Source organism: Heterodontus francisci, chromosome 1 (assembly GCF_036365525.1).
Source record: "Heterodontus francisci isolate sHetFra1 chromosome 1, sHetFra1.hap1, whole genome shotgun sequence".
Lineage (NCBI taxonomy): Eukaryota > Metazoa > Chordata > Chondrichthyes > Heterodontiformes > Heterodontidae > Heterodontus > Heterodontus francisci.
In genome coordinates, this window is record NC_090371.1 from 59,788,074 (window position 1) to 59,802,224 (window position 14,151).

The following is a 14,151-nucleotide window of genomic DNA, read 5'->3' on the forward strand; positions in this document are numbered from 1 at the left end:
TGGCTGCTTCGAGGACTTCTGTGTTGGAGATACGGTCCTGCCACCTGATGCCAAGGATTCTCTGGAGGCAACAAAGATGGAATGCGTTGCGATGTCGCTCTTGGCTGACATACATTGTCCAGGCCTCACTGCCATAGAGCAAGGTACTGAGGACACAGGCTTGAAACACTCGGACTTTGGTGTTCTGTGTCAGTGCGCCATTTTCCCACACCCTCTTGGCCAGTCTGGACATAGCAACAGATGCCTTTCCCATGTGCTTGTTGATTTCTGCATTGAGAGACAGATTACTGGTGATGGTTGAGCCTAGGTAGGTGAACTCTTGAACCATTTCCAGAGCTTGGTCGCCGATACTGATGGATGGAGCATTCCTGTCCCATGATGTTCGTTTTCTTGAAACTGATAGTTAGGCCAAATTTGTTGCAGGCAGCCGCAAGCCTGTCGCTGAGTCTCTGCAGACATTCTTCCGTGTGGGATGTTAATGCAGCATCATCAGCAAAGAGGAGTTCCCTGATGAGGACCTTCCGTACTTTGCTCTTCGCTGTAAGGCGGGCAAGGTTGAACAATTTGCCATCTGATCTTGTGTGGAGGAAAATTCATTCTCCTGAAGACTTAACCACGTGAGAGAGCAGCAGTGAGGAGAAGCTCCCAAACAGTGTAGGTGCGAAAACACAGCCCTGTTTCACACCACTCAGGATGGGAAAGTAGGGCAAAATTGGAGAGCTCAGAGTGGGAATGGGAGGAGGAGCTAAAGAGGCGAGGTTAGGGTCACACCGGTGCATAGAATGGAGGTATCCAGTATAGCGGTCACCTGATCTACACCGGAATTTTTGCCAAAAATTCTTTTTCTTTAGTCAAGAAGAGTAGTAAATCTGGGATTATACACACTCTTTCCAAATGTTGTTTCTCTGGTTTGTAGATTCCATGGGTGCTTTGGAGATTGGTTTCCCTAGAAAATATTAAAAATATGCATTCTGGTTAATTTTAGAATACTATTTTTGCAATGAAAGTTTGTTTTTAATTTTTAATAATTTTACAAAAAATAGGTGACTTTTGAGTTTATCCATAGTCATCGAACAAACAGACCATCACCTCCACAGAAACTATCTCAGCGGTCACTATCCCCTTCTGTTGCTTTCACAGAGGTCTCCTCTCCCCATGCCAGTTCATTGGGAGTAATGTTAACCTAACGTACTAGGTGAGAAACCCACAGGACTGGTGGAATACCCATTTTACACCCTCCCCCAAAATCAGGCGAAATGTTAAACCTGCATCGCACCCAATTCAGTCAGTCTTGATGGCTAGGTTAAGTCACCGTTGTTCCCCATTGTTTCTCATTCATGCTTTTCTTTTTGCTGGTCCAAGCTCCAGTCCTACCTAAGGAAACTAGCATCACTGATCTCCCAAACACTTGTTTGGGAAGCAAAATCATTTGTTGGAAGGTGAGCTCACATTGTGCAGCTAATTTGCTACTCTAGGAGGGCACCTATACACAGCGATTATCTTGCGACCTTGTGAATAGACTTACCGTTCGGCAATCTGATCACTATACTCTTGGAACATTCTCCCCAAACCCTGCTGCCTTGCTACCTCTCTGTCTTCCTTCAACATCTTCTTCAAAACCAACATTTTTTGCCATACATTTTGCTTCTCAGTTCTCTTCTGCTGCTGCTCAGAGGTTCATCTTCACTTTGGGGAATTTTATTACATTAAAGGCAATGTATGATTGAAGTACAAGGGACACAGACTCAGATAAAGCATCCCAAGGAGATTTGAATTGAAAATAAACTGAACTCATCCTGACAACTGATATAGAAACATTCCAAGCAGAGTTGGTTAGATTACGTTGTTTCGGCTGATTTTTATTGTAAAGAATAACGACCATGAGCTATAGGATTGTATCACATGCCACTACGTGATCAAAGAGTGGACTAGTTCTGCACTTCTGCCAAATCAAAGGTAAATTTTAGATCAACAAAGGCTTTTATTTACATTAGGGAAGTGAATAAACAGTAGCCAACACTGTGAAATATTCATTTCTCTACATTCTTCAAATACATAAAAAGTGAGTTGCTTCCTTTCTCAACATAGATTTTAAACAAAAGGTCAGTTAAGGTAAACTCAATCTAGCCCAACTCCCCCCAGCAGGGTGGCACTGACTTTAAATTGTCATTAGCTGTTGATTCTGAGACTGAAGTTGATTGACCATGGCTCTAGCTGTGGACTGTCAAAGTATTTTTTTAAGCAGTAGTCTCTCAACACCAAACTCTCCGCTGCAAGACAACTCTACCCAATCCAGGACCCAATTCTCTTCTTCAAAGATTTGATTTATTGATTTAGAGATACAGCACTGAAACAGGCCCTTTGGCCCACCGAGTCTGTGCCGACCATTAACCACCCATTTATTACTAATCTTACACTAATCCCATATTCCTACCACATCCCCACCTGTTCCTATATTCCCCTACCACCTACCTATACTAGGGGCAATTTATAATGGCCAATTTACCTATCAACCTGCAGGTCTTTTGGCTGTGGGAGGAAACCAGAGCACCCGGAGGAAACCCACGCAGACACAGGGAGAACTTGCAAACTCCGCACAGGCAGTACCCAGAAAGATCTGTCAGTGAAAGTCACTACCCTAGGCTGGGGCCTGTTTTTTTGATCTGTGCCCAGAGGGTTTGCGACCATCCCCCAGCTATCCTGAAACAAAATAAAAAAATAAATGCATCACTCATAATTACCTCAGAACAGCAATTACTCACAGATTATTCATTTGCTTGGAAAGGTCTGGTGAAGAAAGAGATTTCTTGTAGCCTGACTGTGTTCACATTAAATAGATCAAACATTTACACAAAAAATGACAATGTAATTCTGAAAAATAATATTTTAGGCAATCTGTCATTGACGGAAGGTGTTTGGTCTTGAAATAGTGACCTTCCAGGTTGATTAACTGAGTTACACTTCAGACAGTCATTGTGTGGTTATGAGAAACACACATGCTGAAGAAAACCTGGCAGTCAATCTGTGGCTTACACTGATGACTCTTGGTTGAAAAAAGTGCTTTGCATGATCCTGGGAGTTAACCGCGATTATGCTTTTTCTTGCAATGCGAGTTACAAATTAAAACAATGAATATAGGCAACAAAATAGCCCGTTTTTGTTAGAGCAGGCATATTGTAACAACGTACATTCTGCACCTCTACTTCAGGCAGGCAAGGGAACTGGCCAAAATTATGAAAATAATCCTGAGATCACAAAATCATCTGGGATAAGGGCAGCATCTCTCTTTCCTGGACTTTTCTTTCTGCTGGAAGCTTTCTCATGGTGCCACTGGCATCTTCCATGCTGTCCAATCTTTGTGCCCCACCCCAACAGCGAGCTGCCACCTTTGACCAAAACCAGTGAGCAGCTGGCCCATGGCATTCAAGTGACTACCAGCATTAAAATCTGCCAGGGGGATGAGGGATTTTAGTTACAAGGTTAAGTTGAAGAAGCTGGGGCTGATCTTGGAGCAAAGGAGATTGAGGGGAGATTTGCTAAAGGTGTACAAGGTTAAGAAAGGTTTAGATAAGATAGACAAAGAAAAACTATTCCCATTAATTGATCGTACAAGGACTAGGTGACGTAGATTTAAGGTTTTGGGCAAAAGATGCAGGGGATGTGAGGAAGGATCTTTTTACGGAGCGAATGATAATGACCTGGAACTCGCTGCATACGAGGATGGTGGAAGCGGAGATGATCAATTAACTGCCACTTAAGGGCCTCTTCCCCCGGCGGTGGGTATTTTACCCTTGGCAGGCAGATGGCAAAGGCCCAAGAACACCGCCAAGTAAAAGCTGGCAGCCTTCTTGCAGGCTGATGGGGGATGGTGGGCCTCCTGATGGGGCACCCTGTGCCCCACAGAGGGCTGCCCTCAAAGCCCCAACTGCTCCCACAGCACAACTCCCCCCGGCATGGCTCCCCAGGCCCGGCGGTGATGGGCTCACCCCTGACTTCTCGGCTGGTGGGCGGAGCCTCCCGCCCAACATAAAATTCTGGCCAATATCTGCTTTTGTGCATCGGTGTCATACTTTGGCTTATAATGCTCCTGTGAAGCACCTTGGGACATTTAATTAAGGTAAAGATGCTATATAAAATAATTTGTTGCTGTTGTTCCAGGAAGAAGATTCTATACCACTGAGACCAGCCTTCAGATTATAAATCAGCCACAAGCCCAAAAACTGATGGTAGGAGACACACTTCTATTGGAATGTACTGCAATAGGAATACCAATGCCACGTTATCAATGGCTGAGAAATGGACTACCAGTCAGCAATGGCTGTGAAAGGCACTACAAGGTAATTTCCAATGCATAAGGCTCCGTTTAAGTGTACCCTGTGAAAAATAGATCCTGTTTAAATGTACAGTTGTCCTTCTCCCATCCCGCGTTGGATGTATTTCTCTGAAAACTTCTTCTGATTGATAAATAATAGCTATCTCTGAAGCAGAGTGTTATGAGCTTGAAACTCACATCAGGACATAATCTACCCTGATACAATGTTGTATTTCTGTAGGACCTGCATTCTTGAAGATGCCGAGGTCCCACCTATTTGTGCAGGGACATATTGAGGATCCCACTGCACTGTTTGAAGAAAACCAGGGAGTTATCCTGGAACATTTATCCTGGAATTTTTGGATAGTGGGGTGGCACAATGGCGTAGTGGTTAGCACTGCAGCCTCACAGCTCCAGTGACCCGGGTTCGGTTCTGGGTACTGCCTGTGTGGAGTTTGCAAGTTCTTCCTGTGACCACGTGGGTTTCCGCCAGGCGCTCCAGTTTCCTCCCACAGCCAAAGACTTGCAGGTTGATTGGCCATTGTAAATTGCCCCTAATATAGGTAGGTGGTAGGAGAATTGAGGGAAGGTGGGGATATAAGGATTAGTATAAATGGGTGGTTGTTGGTCGGCACAGACTCGGTGGGCCGAAGGGCCTGTTTCAGTGCTGTATCTCTCTATCATTCTAATATTCTCCTCTGAATCAATAGCTATTGTTTCTCTGTTTTATAACTTCTGACTTGCCTAATACCTAAGTCTAACCTACCTTGCCTAACCTTGCTTGCAGCTGTTCCGGCTTCAATCTGTCAGGCAGAGTTGGGAAGTCTGTTTGCCGTCCCGCAACTCACCTGCCAAGTTTAAATGAGGCCAGGGACTCAAAATTGTGGGGGCCTCTTCACTGCTGGCCAGTGTGTTCCACCAGTAGGTCTCCCAAAAGTCAAAATAGACCCCATTATGTTTTGTGAATCCTCTAATGCAGAAGGTCGTGGGTTCAAGCACTACTGCAGAGAAGTAAGTACATATTCCAGGCTCAGACCTCAGTGCAGTACTGAGAGAGTTCAGCACAATCGGAGCTGCCATCTTTTGAATGAGACATTCAATCAATGTTTCATCTGCCCTCTCTGGTGGACATGGCACTATTCAAAGAATAGCAGGGGAGTTCTCACAGGTGTCCTGATGAATATTTATCTCTCAACCGATATCAATAAAACAGATTATCTTGTCATTTATCTCATTTCTCTTTGTGGGAACTGTCTGTGTGCAAATTGGCTGCAGCATTCTCTAGATTGCAACATTTCCAAACTACTTCATTGACTGTAAAACAGTTTGGGAAATCCTGAGGTTGTGAAAGACATAAAACCTTAGAATACATGCTTAGACCTGTTCCCTAAACTCAATATACTACTTTCTAAGAGTTGAGTACAATACTATTTACATACTTGATATGTAAAAAATAATGTGCATTAGAGCCAATTTTCCATATTCACACTGCTTACAGGAGATTTGCTTGGCAGAAATGCACTTTGGGAAATCATAGGGTGGTGGTTCTCATTCTGGTGCCCGCTGAGCTCTGCAGGAATGGGGGGAGGAGTGGGGGGGGGGTGGTGCAGAGACCTTCCAGAGCTGCTGTCTCTGGGCTCCTGCTCTCCCTGAGCTTCTGCAACACTTTCGTATTGGGATTATTATATATTATTATAATTTAGATGGGCGGGCCCATGATTACTAATCCATTTGAAAAAGGGCCCTTCAACCAAAAAGATTAAGAACCACTGTCATAGACAACACTTGCACAATTTCCTGGTTTGCTTATCTTTTGTGTACGTATCCTTTCTAGCAGTGCGAATTTGAAAAATTGAGCCCAATATATTACATTATGTTGTGTGCATATAAGTAACTTATCCAAACACACCTTTATTTGAAAATAGATAAGTAATATAAATCTGGACAATCAAGGACAGTACTGTTGCCATGTGTTCAATGACAAGGCAGAACAATGGAGTTTGGAAGCAGATGTTCTTATAGGTAAGGAGTTACTCTTTTTAAGATTCATCAATATTATTCAAAAACTTGATTGCGAGTTGACATTGTATAACAAATACATATAATCAATATGAGTACATTATACATAGTACATTATACATTATACTTAGTAGTTGGCAGGAAAAAAGACAGAGGCACAAGGGGAGAGCCAACTGTGCAACAGCCCCAACAAACAAATTTCTCTGCAGCACCTGTGGAAGAGCCTGTCACTCCAGAATTGGCCTTTATAGCCACTCCAGGCGCTGCTTCACAAACCACTGACCACCTCCAGGCGCGTATCCATTGTCTCTCGAGATAAGGAGGCCCAAAAGAAAAAAAAGATACATAGTAATGTGATGCTTCATTTACTATAACCTTTACTGTATAAACCTACAATGTTTGGATAGTGGGGGTGAGAGAGAAAATCTTATCTCATTATAGACATATTCTTTGGACTAAACTGGCATAAGCTTGTATTATAAGAAAGAGAAGAAAGCCAGAGGTAAATAGTAGTAATGTCACTGAACCAGTAACCCAGGCTACTGTCCTTGGGAAATGGGTTCAAATCCCACCATGGTAGCTGGTAGAATTTAAATTTAATTAATAATGGTAATTAATTAATAACATTCTAAATTGAATGGTGCCATGAAACTATCATCGATTGTTGTATAAACCCATCTGGTTCACTAATGCCCTTTAGCGAAGGAATCTGCCATCTTTACCTGGTCTGGCCTATATGTGACTTCAGACTCTCAGCAATGTGGTTGACTCTTAACTGCCCTCTGAAATGGCCTATTCAAGGGCAGTTAGGGATGGGCAACAAATGCTGGCCTTGCCAGCAATGCACACATCCCATGAAAGAATAAAAAAAAGTATGATGGTTAAGATGGTTTAACTGGTCCCTAAACCAGTTAAACTCTTGATTGGAAACTGAGCTTGTGAGTTCATGTACCAGTGCTGCTGGCTGCTTGAAATGACAGACTGAAAAAAAATCAAGTATTTTTCTTCCTTATCCTGAATGTGTTAACTGGATGGTGAAATATGTTGAATGGAATATGGTTCCACTGGAATAAAAACAAGAAATGCTGGAACCACTCAGCAGGTCTGGCAGCATCTGTGGAAAGGGAAGCAGAGTTAACGTTTCGGGTCAGTAACCCTTCTTCGGAACGAGCAAATATTAGAAATGTGAAAGGTTATAAGCAAGTGAGCCGGGGGTGGGGCAAGAGATAACAAAGGAGAAGGTGTAGATTGGACAAGGCCACATAGCTGACCAAGAGGTCATGGAGCAAAGGCAAACAATATGTTAATAGTGTGTTGAAAGACAAAGCATTAGTACAGAGGGTGTTAACGAACTGAAGAATGACCAGCAGCAAGTACAAACATGAAAAAAAACAGTGGGTAAGCAAACTGAACAAACTACAAGGAAATGAAATAAACAAAAGAAAAAAAATGTAAAAAATGTAAAAAAAGAAAAAATAACTAAAAATAAAAGTAAAATGGGGGGCCCGACATGCTCTGAAATTATTGAACTCAATGTTCAGTCCGGCAGGCTGTAGTGTGCCTAATCGGTAAATGAGATGCTGTTCCTCGAGCTTGCGTTGATGTTCAGTGGAACACTGCAGCAAGCCCAGGATAGAGATGTGAGCATGAGAGCAGGGGGGAGTGTTGAAATGGCAAGCAACTGGAAGCTCAGGGTCCTGCTTGCGGACTGAGCGGAGGTGTCCCGCAAAGCAGTCACCCAGTCTGCGTTTGGTCTCCCCAATGTAGAGGAAACCACATTGTGAGCAGCGAATACAGTATACTACATTGAAAGAAGTACAAGTAAATCACTGCTTCACCTGAAAGGAGTGTTTGGGGCCTGGGATAGTGAGGAGAGAGGAGGTAAATGGGCAGGTATTACACCTCCTGCGATTGCAGGGGAAGGTGCCATGGGACGGGGATGAGGTGGTGGGAGTAATGGAGGAGTGGACCAGGGTGTCGCGGAGGGAACGATCCCTGCGGAATGCTGACAGGGGAAGGGAGGGAAGATGCGTTTGGTAGTGGCATCACGCTGGAGGTGGCGGAAATGGCGGAGGATGATCCTTTGGATATGGAGGCTGATGGGGTGGAAAGTGAGGACAAGGGGAACCCTGTGGTGGTTCTGGGAGGGAGGGGAAGGGGTGAGGGTAGAGGTGGTTCCACTGGAGGTAGTCACTTCATAGTACCTTGCCCAAATGCTCATTATTTTTGTGTGAGCTTTGACAATGAGCGACACTAAGCAATTTGACTACAGGAATCTCCTAGTGAGCTGGATCCTGTCCTTCAAACCCCACAAAGGAGCACTTATGGTAGGTGTTGCGGGATAGTGATCTAGAGCAGGAACTCTGCCAATAATCTGCTGCTGTTCCAGCAAAGTTCAGGTAATTTGGTCGAGGCTGGGCATTTAACTAGGGACCTTCTTGGACTGTTTGGCTCAGTTTTCTCACTGAATAAATTTACAAGAGTTTGGTGGAACTAGTAAAACAAACACCGGCTTTCTTCCTTTACCTGATTGGCACATCATGCTTGTCAAACTTTGAGAAATAAATACAGAGGTCAATAGGCCAGGCCGTTCCATTGGCCAGTCTTAGAGCAGGAGTTGCAGAGAAATATTAGCCTTAGGCTATTCACTGTCTAGGTCGCTGGGCTCTAAACTGATCAAATTGCATCGTGTTCTAGTCAGACTTCATCTCAAGTATTGCTTCCAATTCTGGTTGCTGAGACATTCAAGTTTTCAAAGCAGTGGAGAAAAGCGCCACAAGGTTGATGCCAAATGGCAAAAGTTGAATTATGAGGGAAAATTTGGAGAAATTTGTAATTTTCAACCTGCATGGAGGGATGGTTCTGTCTGCAGGCATTTCTATAGACAATAGAGATTAACATTGCAGCATGAAGACTATTTGAGGGCTGTGAGCAAGATACTTATACCCAGACATTCATCAGTCAGATGAATAAACCATGAGACTTGGATGTGGGTTGATAATCACAAACTGCCTCTAATGTAGCACTAAATTAGCAGTGTCACTTTCATAGAGCAATGCAAAAGAAAAGGCAGAAGCATTTGCAACCATCTTCAGCCAGAATTGCCAATTGGATGATTCATCTCAGCCTCCTCCTGAGGTCACCACCATCACAGATGCCAGTCTTCAACCAATGCGATTCACTCCATGTGATATCAAGAAATGACTGAAGGCATTGGATACAGCAAAGGCTATGGGCCCTGACAACATCCCAGCTGTGCTCCAAAACTAGCCACGCCCTTGGCCAAGCTGTTCCAGTAAAGCTACAACACTGGCATCTACCCAACAACATGGAACATTGCGCAGGTATATCCTGTGCACAAAAAGCAGTACATAGGCCAGTTAATGCCCCATCAGTCTACTCCCGATCATCAGCAAAGTGATGGAAAGTGTCACGATAGTGCTATCAAGCAGCACTTACTCAGCTCACAACCTGCTCACTGATGCTCAAATAGAGTTTTGCCAGGGCCACGGTACTCCAGACCTCATCACAGCCTTGGTCTAAACATGGACAAAAGAGCTGAATTCCAGAGGTGAGATGAAAGTGGCTGCACTAGGCATCAAAGCAGCATTTGACTGAATGTGGCATCAAGGAGCCCTCACAAAATTGAAGTCAATGTGATTCAAGGGGAAAACTGTTCACTGATTGGAGTCATATCTAGCACAAAGGAAGATGGTTGTCGTCAGTGGAGGTCAATCTTTTCAGCCCCAGGAGTTCCTCAGGGTAGGGTCCTCAGCCCAACCATCTTCAGCTGCTTCATCAATGACCTTCTGTCCAACATATGATCAGTAAGTTGGCAGATGACATGAAAATTGGTGGTGTCGTAAATAGTGAGGGGGAAAGCCTTAGATTACAGGATGATATAGATGGGGCTGGTACGATGGGCGGAGCAGTGGCAAATGGAATTTAATCCTGAGAAGTGAGAGGTGATGCATTTTGGGAGGACTAACAAGGCAAGGGAATAGACAATGGATGGTAGCACCCTAGGAAGTACAGAGAGACCTTGGTATACTTGTACATAGATCACTGAAGGCAGCAACACAGGTAGATAAGGTGGTTAGAAAGGCATATGGGATTCTTGCCTTCATTAGGCGAGGCATAGAATATAGGAGCAGGGAGGTTATGATGGAGTTGTATAAAACACTAGTTAGGCCACAGCTGGAGTATTGTGTAAAGTCCTGGGCACCACACTATAGGAAGGATGTGATTGCACTGGAGGGGGTGTAGAGGAGATTCACCAGGATGTTGCCTGGGCTGGAGCATTTCAGCTATGAAGAGAGACTGGATAGGCTCGGGTTGTTTTCCTTAGAGCAGAGAAAGCTGAGGGGGGACCTGATTGACGTATACAAAATTATGAGGGGCATTGATAGGTTAGATAGGAAGAAATGTTTTCCCTTAGCGGAGGTGTCAATAACCAGGGGGCATAGATTTAAGGTAAGGGGCAGGAGGTTTAGAGGGGATTTGAGGAAAACAATTTTCACCCAGAGGGTGCTTGGAATCTGGAATGCACCTTCTGAAGTGGTGGTAGAGGCAGGAACCCTCACAACATTTAAGAAGTATTTAGATGTGCACTTGAAACGCCACAGCATACAAGGCTATGGGCCAAGTGTTGGAAAATGGGATTAGAATAGTTAGGTGCTTGATGGCCAGCACAGACATGGTGGGCCGAAGGGCCTGTTTCTGTGCTGTATAACTCTCTCTCTCTAAGGACAGAAGTGAAGATGTTTGCTGATGATTACACAGTGTTCAGTACCATTCGCAAATCCTCAGGTACTGAAGCCATCCATGTCTGCATGCAGCAAGACATGGACCGCATTCAGGTTTGCACTAATAAGCAGCAAGTAACATTTGTGCCACACAAGTGCTAGGAAATGACCATCTCCAACAAGAGAGAATCTAACCATCTCCCCTTGACATTCACAGTGTAACCACTGCTGAAACCACAAACTTAACTGGACCAGCCAACTAAATACTGTGGCTGCAAGAGCATGTCAAAGGTTAGAAATTTTGCAGCGTATAACTCACCTCTTGACTCCCCAAAGCCTGTCCACCATCTGCAAAGCACAAGTCAGGAGTGTGACAGAATACTCTGCACTTGCCTGGATGAGTGCAGTTCCAAAAACACTCAAGAAGCTGAACATCATCCAGGACAAAGCAGCTTGCTTGATCGGAACCCCATCTACGAAGGCGCATAGTGGCAGCAGTTTGTACCATGTACAAGATGCACTGCAGCAACTTGCCAAACCTCGTTTGAGAACACCTTCCAAACTCGTGACCTCTACCACCTCGAAGAACAATGACAGCAGACTGATGGGAACATCACCACCTGCAAGATCCCCTCCAAGCCACACAACATCCTGACTTGGTACTATATCGCCGTTTCTTCACTTTCGCTGGTTCAAAATCCTGGAACTCCCTTCCTAACAGCACTGTGGATGTACCTACACCACATGGACTGTAATGGTCCAAGAAAGTAACTCACCACCACCTTCTCAAGAGCAATTAGGGATGGGCAATAAATGCTGTCCTAGCCAACGATGCCCACATTCCAAGAACAAATAAAAATAAAAAATCGCAGAATGTTGATGTGCACAATAAAAAAAAAGATTTTGGCGTTCTTCTGAGATGGAATAAGTTGCATTGATTGTCAGTGTAGAGAGAAATTTCATCTGCATCAAGTCTTCCCAGGTCAAGAATTGTATAGTTAGATGCAGGCAGTTGCTGTAGAATGTGACAAAAATTACGTGTGGTTGTGAGGCAGCTAATTCTGACATGCTGCTTACATTGCAATCCGTTCCTGTTCAAATCATTTTTCCAGTGGCAAATAGGAATGGGCTAGCCTTCTATCCAAAAAAAAAAGAAACAAACCTTAGCATGGAATTCACCATTGCGGGATTTATAACTGATTTTAAAGTCGCTGCAGCGTGTCATCACATAGAAAAGCAATGATGCAATCATAGTAGCATCTCAAACCACAATGGTTGTTCCAGTCAAAAAGATGGAGGTGGAACATGAATTTAGTGGAATTTAAATGAAGTGGCTTGTTAGTGCATGTTTTGCATCATAAAAGCATGGATTGAAAAGTCATCGACCTGAAACGTTAACTCTGTTCCTTTCTCCACAGATGCTGCCTGACCTACTTGAGTATTTCCAGTATTTTCTGTTTCTATTTAACATTTCCTCTGTTACCCTTCATCAGAACTGCACTCCAGTTCTGATGAAGGCTTCCAGCTAGATGTCAATCTATCTCTTTCATTATTTCTATAATTTTCTGGTTTTATTTCTGATTTTCAGCATGTAACACTTCCCTTTTTAAAATCAGCAAAAACGGATGATTAAGAGGCATGAGACCTTCCAATTTAGACAGTTTGAATGAATTCTGGAGTGTCTGTTATTTTTGGTTAGTAATGACTGCCTGTTTTCAGTCTGATTATTGGGGAAACGGTTATTGATAGCAGGTCTGCTTTGTTTTAACTACTGTTGTTTTGCCTTTTTGCACATGTCACTTTAGCCTCTAGGCTAGACAGAATTTCTATTAGCTTCTAAAAGAATTGAAAAACAGGGACCATACTTTTCACCGTTTGCTGAACATTTTCTTTGCTGAATCTCTTTCAGATGAGTTGAAATACCCTGAAGAAACAAGTAAGTGCATTTTTTTACAATGTGCTCCAGTCTCTACAGAAATAAACTTTGAGTTTTCATATTGTCAGATGTTATGTCTATTAGGTCCACAGATTGTGCTGGCTTTGTGGATTATCCTCACAGTGGTGCTATTATTCTTGCCAAAAACGTGTAACAGCAAATTATCTTAGCTCCACCCCCATTACAATCTGAAATATATCGCCACAGCCACTTAGACCATTACAGAGATGGTGCTGGAGGGCTCAGAATCAGTATTCTATTGCTCCGTAGGCTGCTCTTTGATAGCACTTTTTCTGGGAACTTCATTGAAATCTTAAACCTCTATTAAGTAACAAAATAAGTCCTTAGACAGTCAGACATGCTAATTTACCCTCACTGATATTACTTTCTTATCAATATTTCTTGAGCTCATGCTTGACGCATGGAGTGCAACCAGTAATGAAATATGGCTAGGAATCGTACACAGTTTGGGAGACAGTCTTATACATATGAGGATCTTCTTAATATCAATTTATATATCTATACTGTTTCAGTATAAACTCATCAATCACACTAAACCCGACCTGAATATTTTGTCCATACATGCTGTGGCCGATCACCATGTTATCAGATTGGAGCCATTGCTCCTTAGGGCATCCCTGTTGAATAACTTGTTGCTTCATTCTGTGTCAGGCCCCAGTACCTTGGATATGGATCAGACATTGGTCGTGGTGCTCCCCATTCCCTCTTCTGCTCGCTGCGAGTATTCTAATTATATTTTCAGCAAATTGTGGTGTGCTTTTGCCATTGGAGGATTAGGGAGCACAACCCTTGAACTTATGGCATTCTCGCCAATATTGACGTTGCAGTGAGTTCCAGGCCGAATTGTGTCAACAAACTGTGAAGCATCACAACTGCACCCGGTCATATCCTCAGCTAAAGTTCACAAGAAAGCATTTTCCAGTAGGGATGGATAGGTACAGGGACCATGTTCATTTCTCCCCTCCTTTTCACTTGCTCAATGATGTTGGGGCCAACTATATCAATTTTAACCCTGCACTGAATAACAACAATTTGACTCGGTAATGATTGGAAGCCATTATGTATGTTTCAGTATGTTTCAGTTATAAACTGGGCTATACAGGTATGGTATAAGGATA

The 14,151-nt window shown here is 43.4% G+C and overlaps 1 protein-coding gene across 2 annotated transcripts in view; it reads left to right on the plus strand.

Annotated features, from left to right (window-relative positions):
• malt1 (MALT paracaspase 1) overlaps positions 1 to 14,151 on the plus strand; it is a 121,112-nt gene that overhangs the window by 48,700 nt on the left and 58,261 nt on the right. For both annotated transcript variants that reach the window (XM_068031074.1, XM_068031082.1), the window contains exons 5-7: positions 4,159 to 4,337; positions 6,238 to 6,334; positions 12,986 to 13,012. In XM_068031074.1, coding sequence (XP_067887175.1) covers positions 4,159 to 4,337; positions 6,238 to 6,334; positions 12,986 to 13,012 — 303 coding nt within the window. The remainder of the gene's footprint in view (positions 1 to 4,158; positions 4,338 to 6,237; positions 6,335 to 12,985; positions 13,013 to 14,151) is intronic.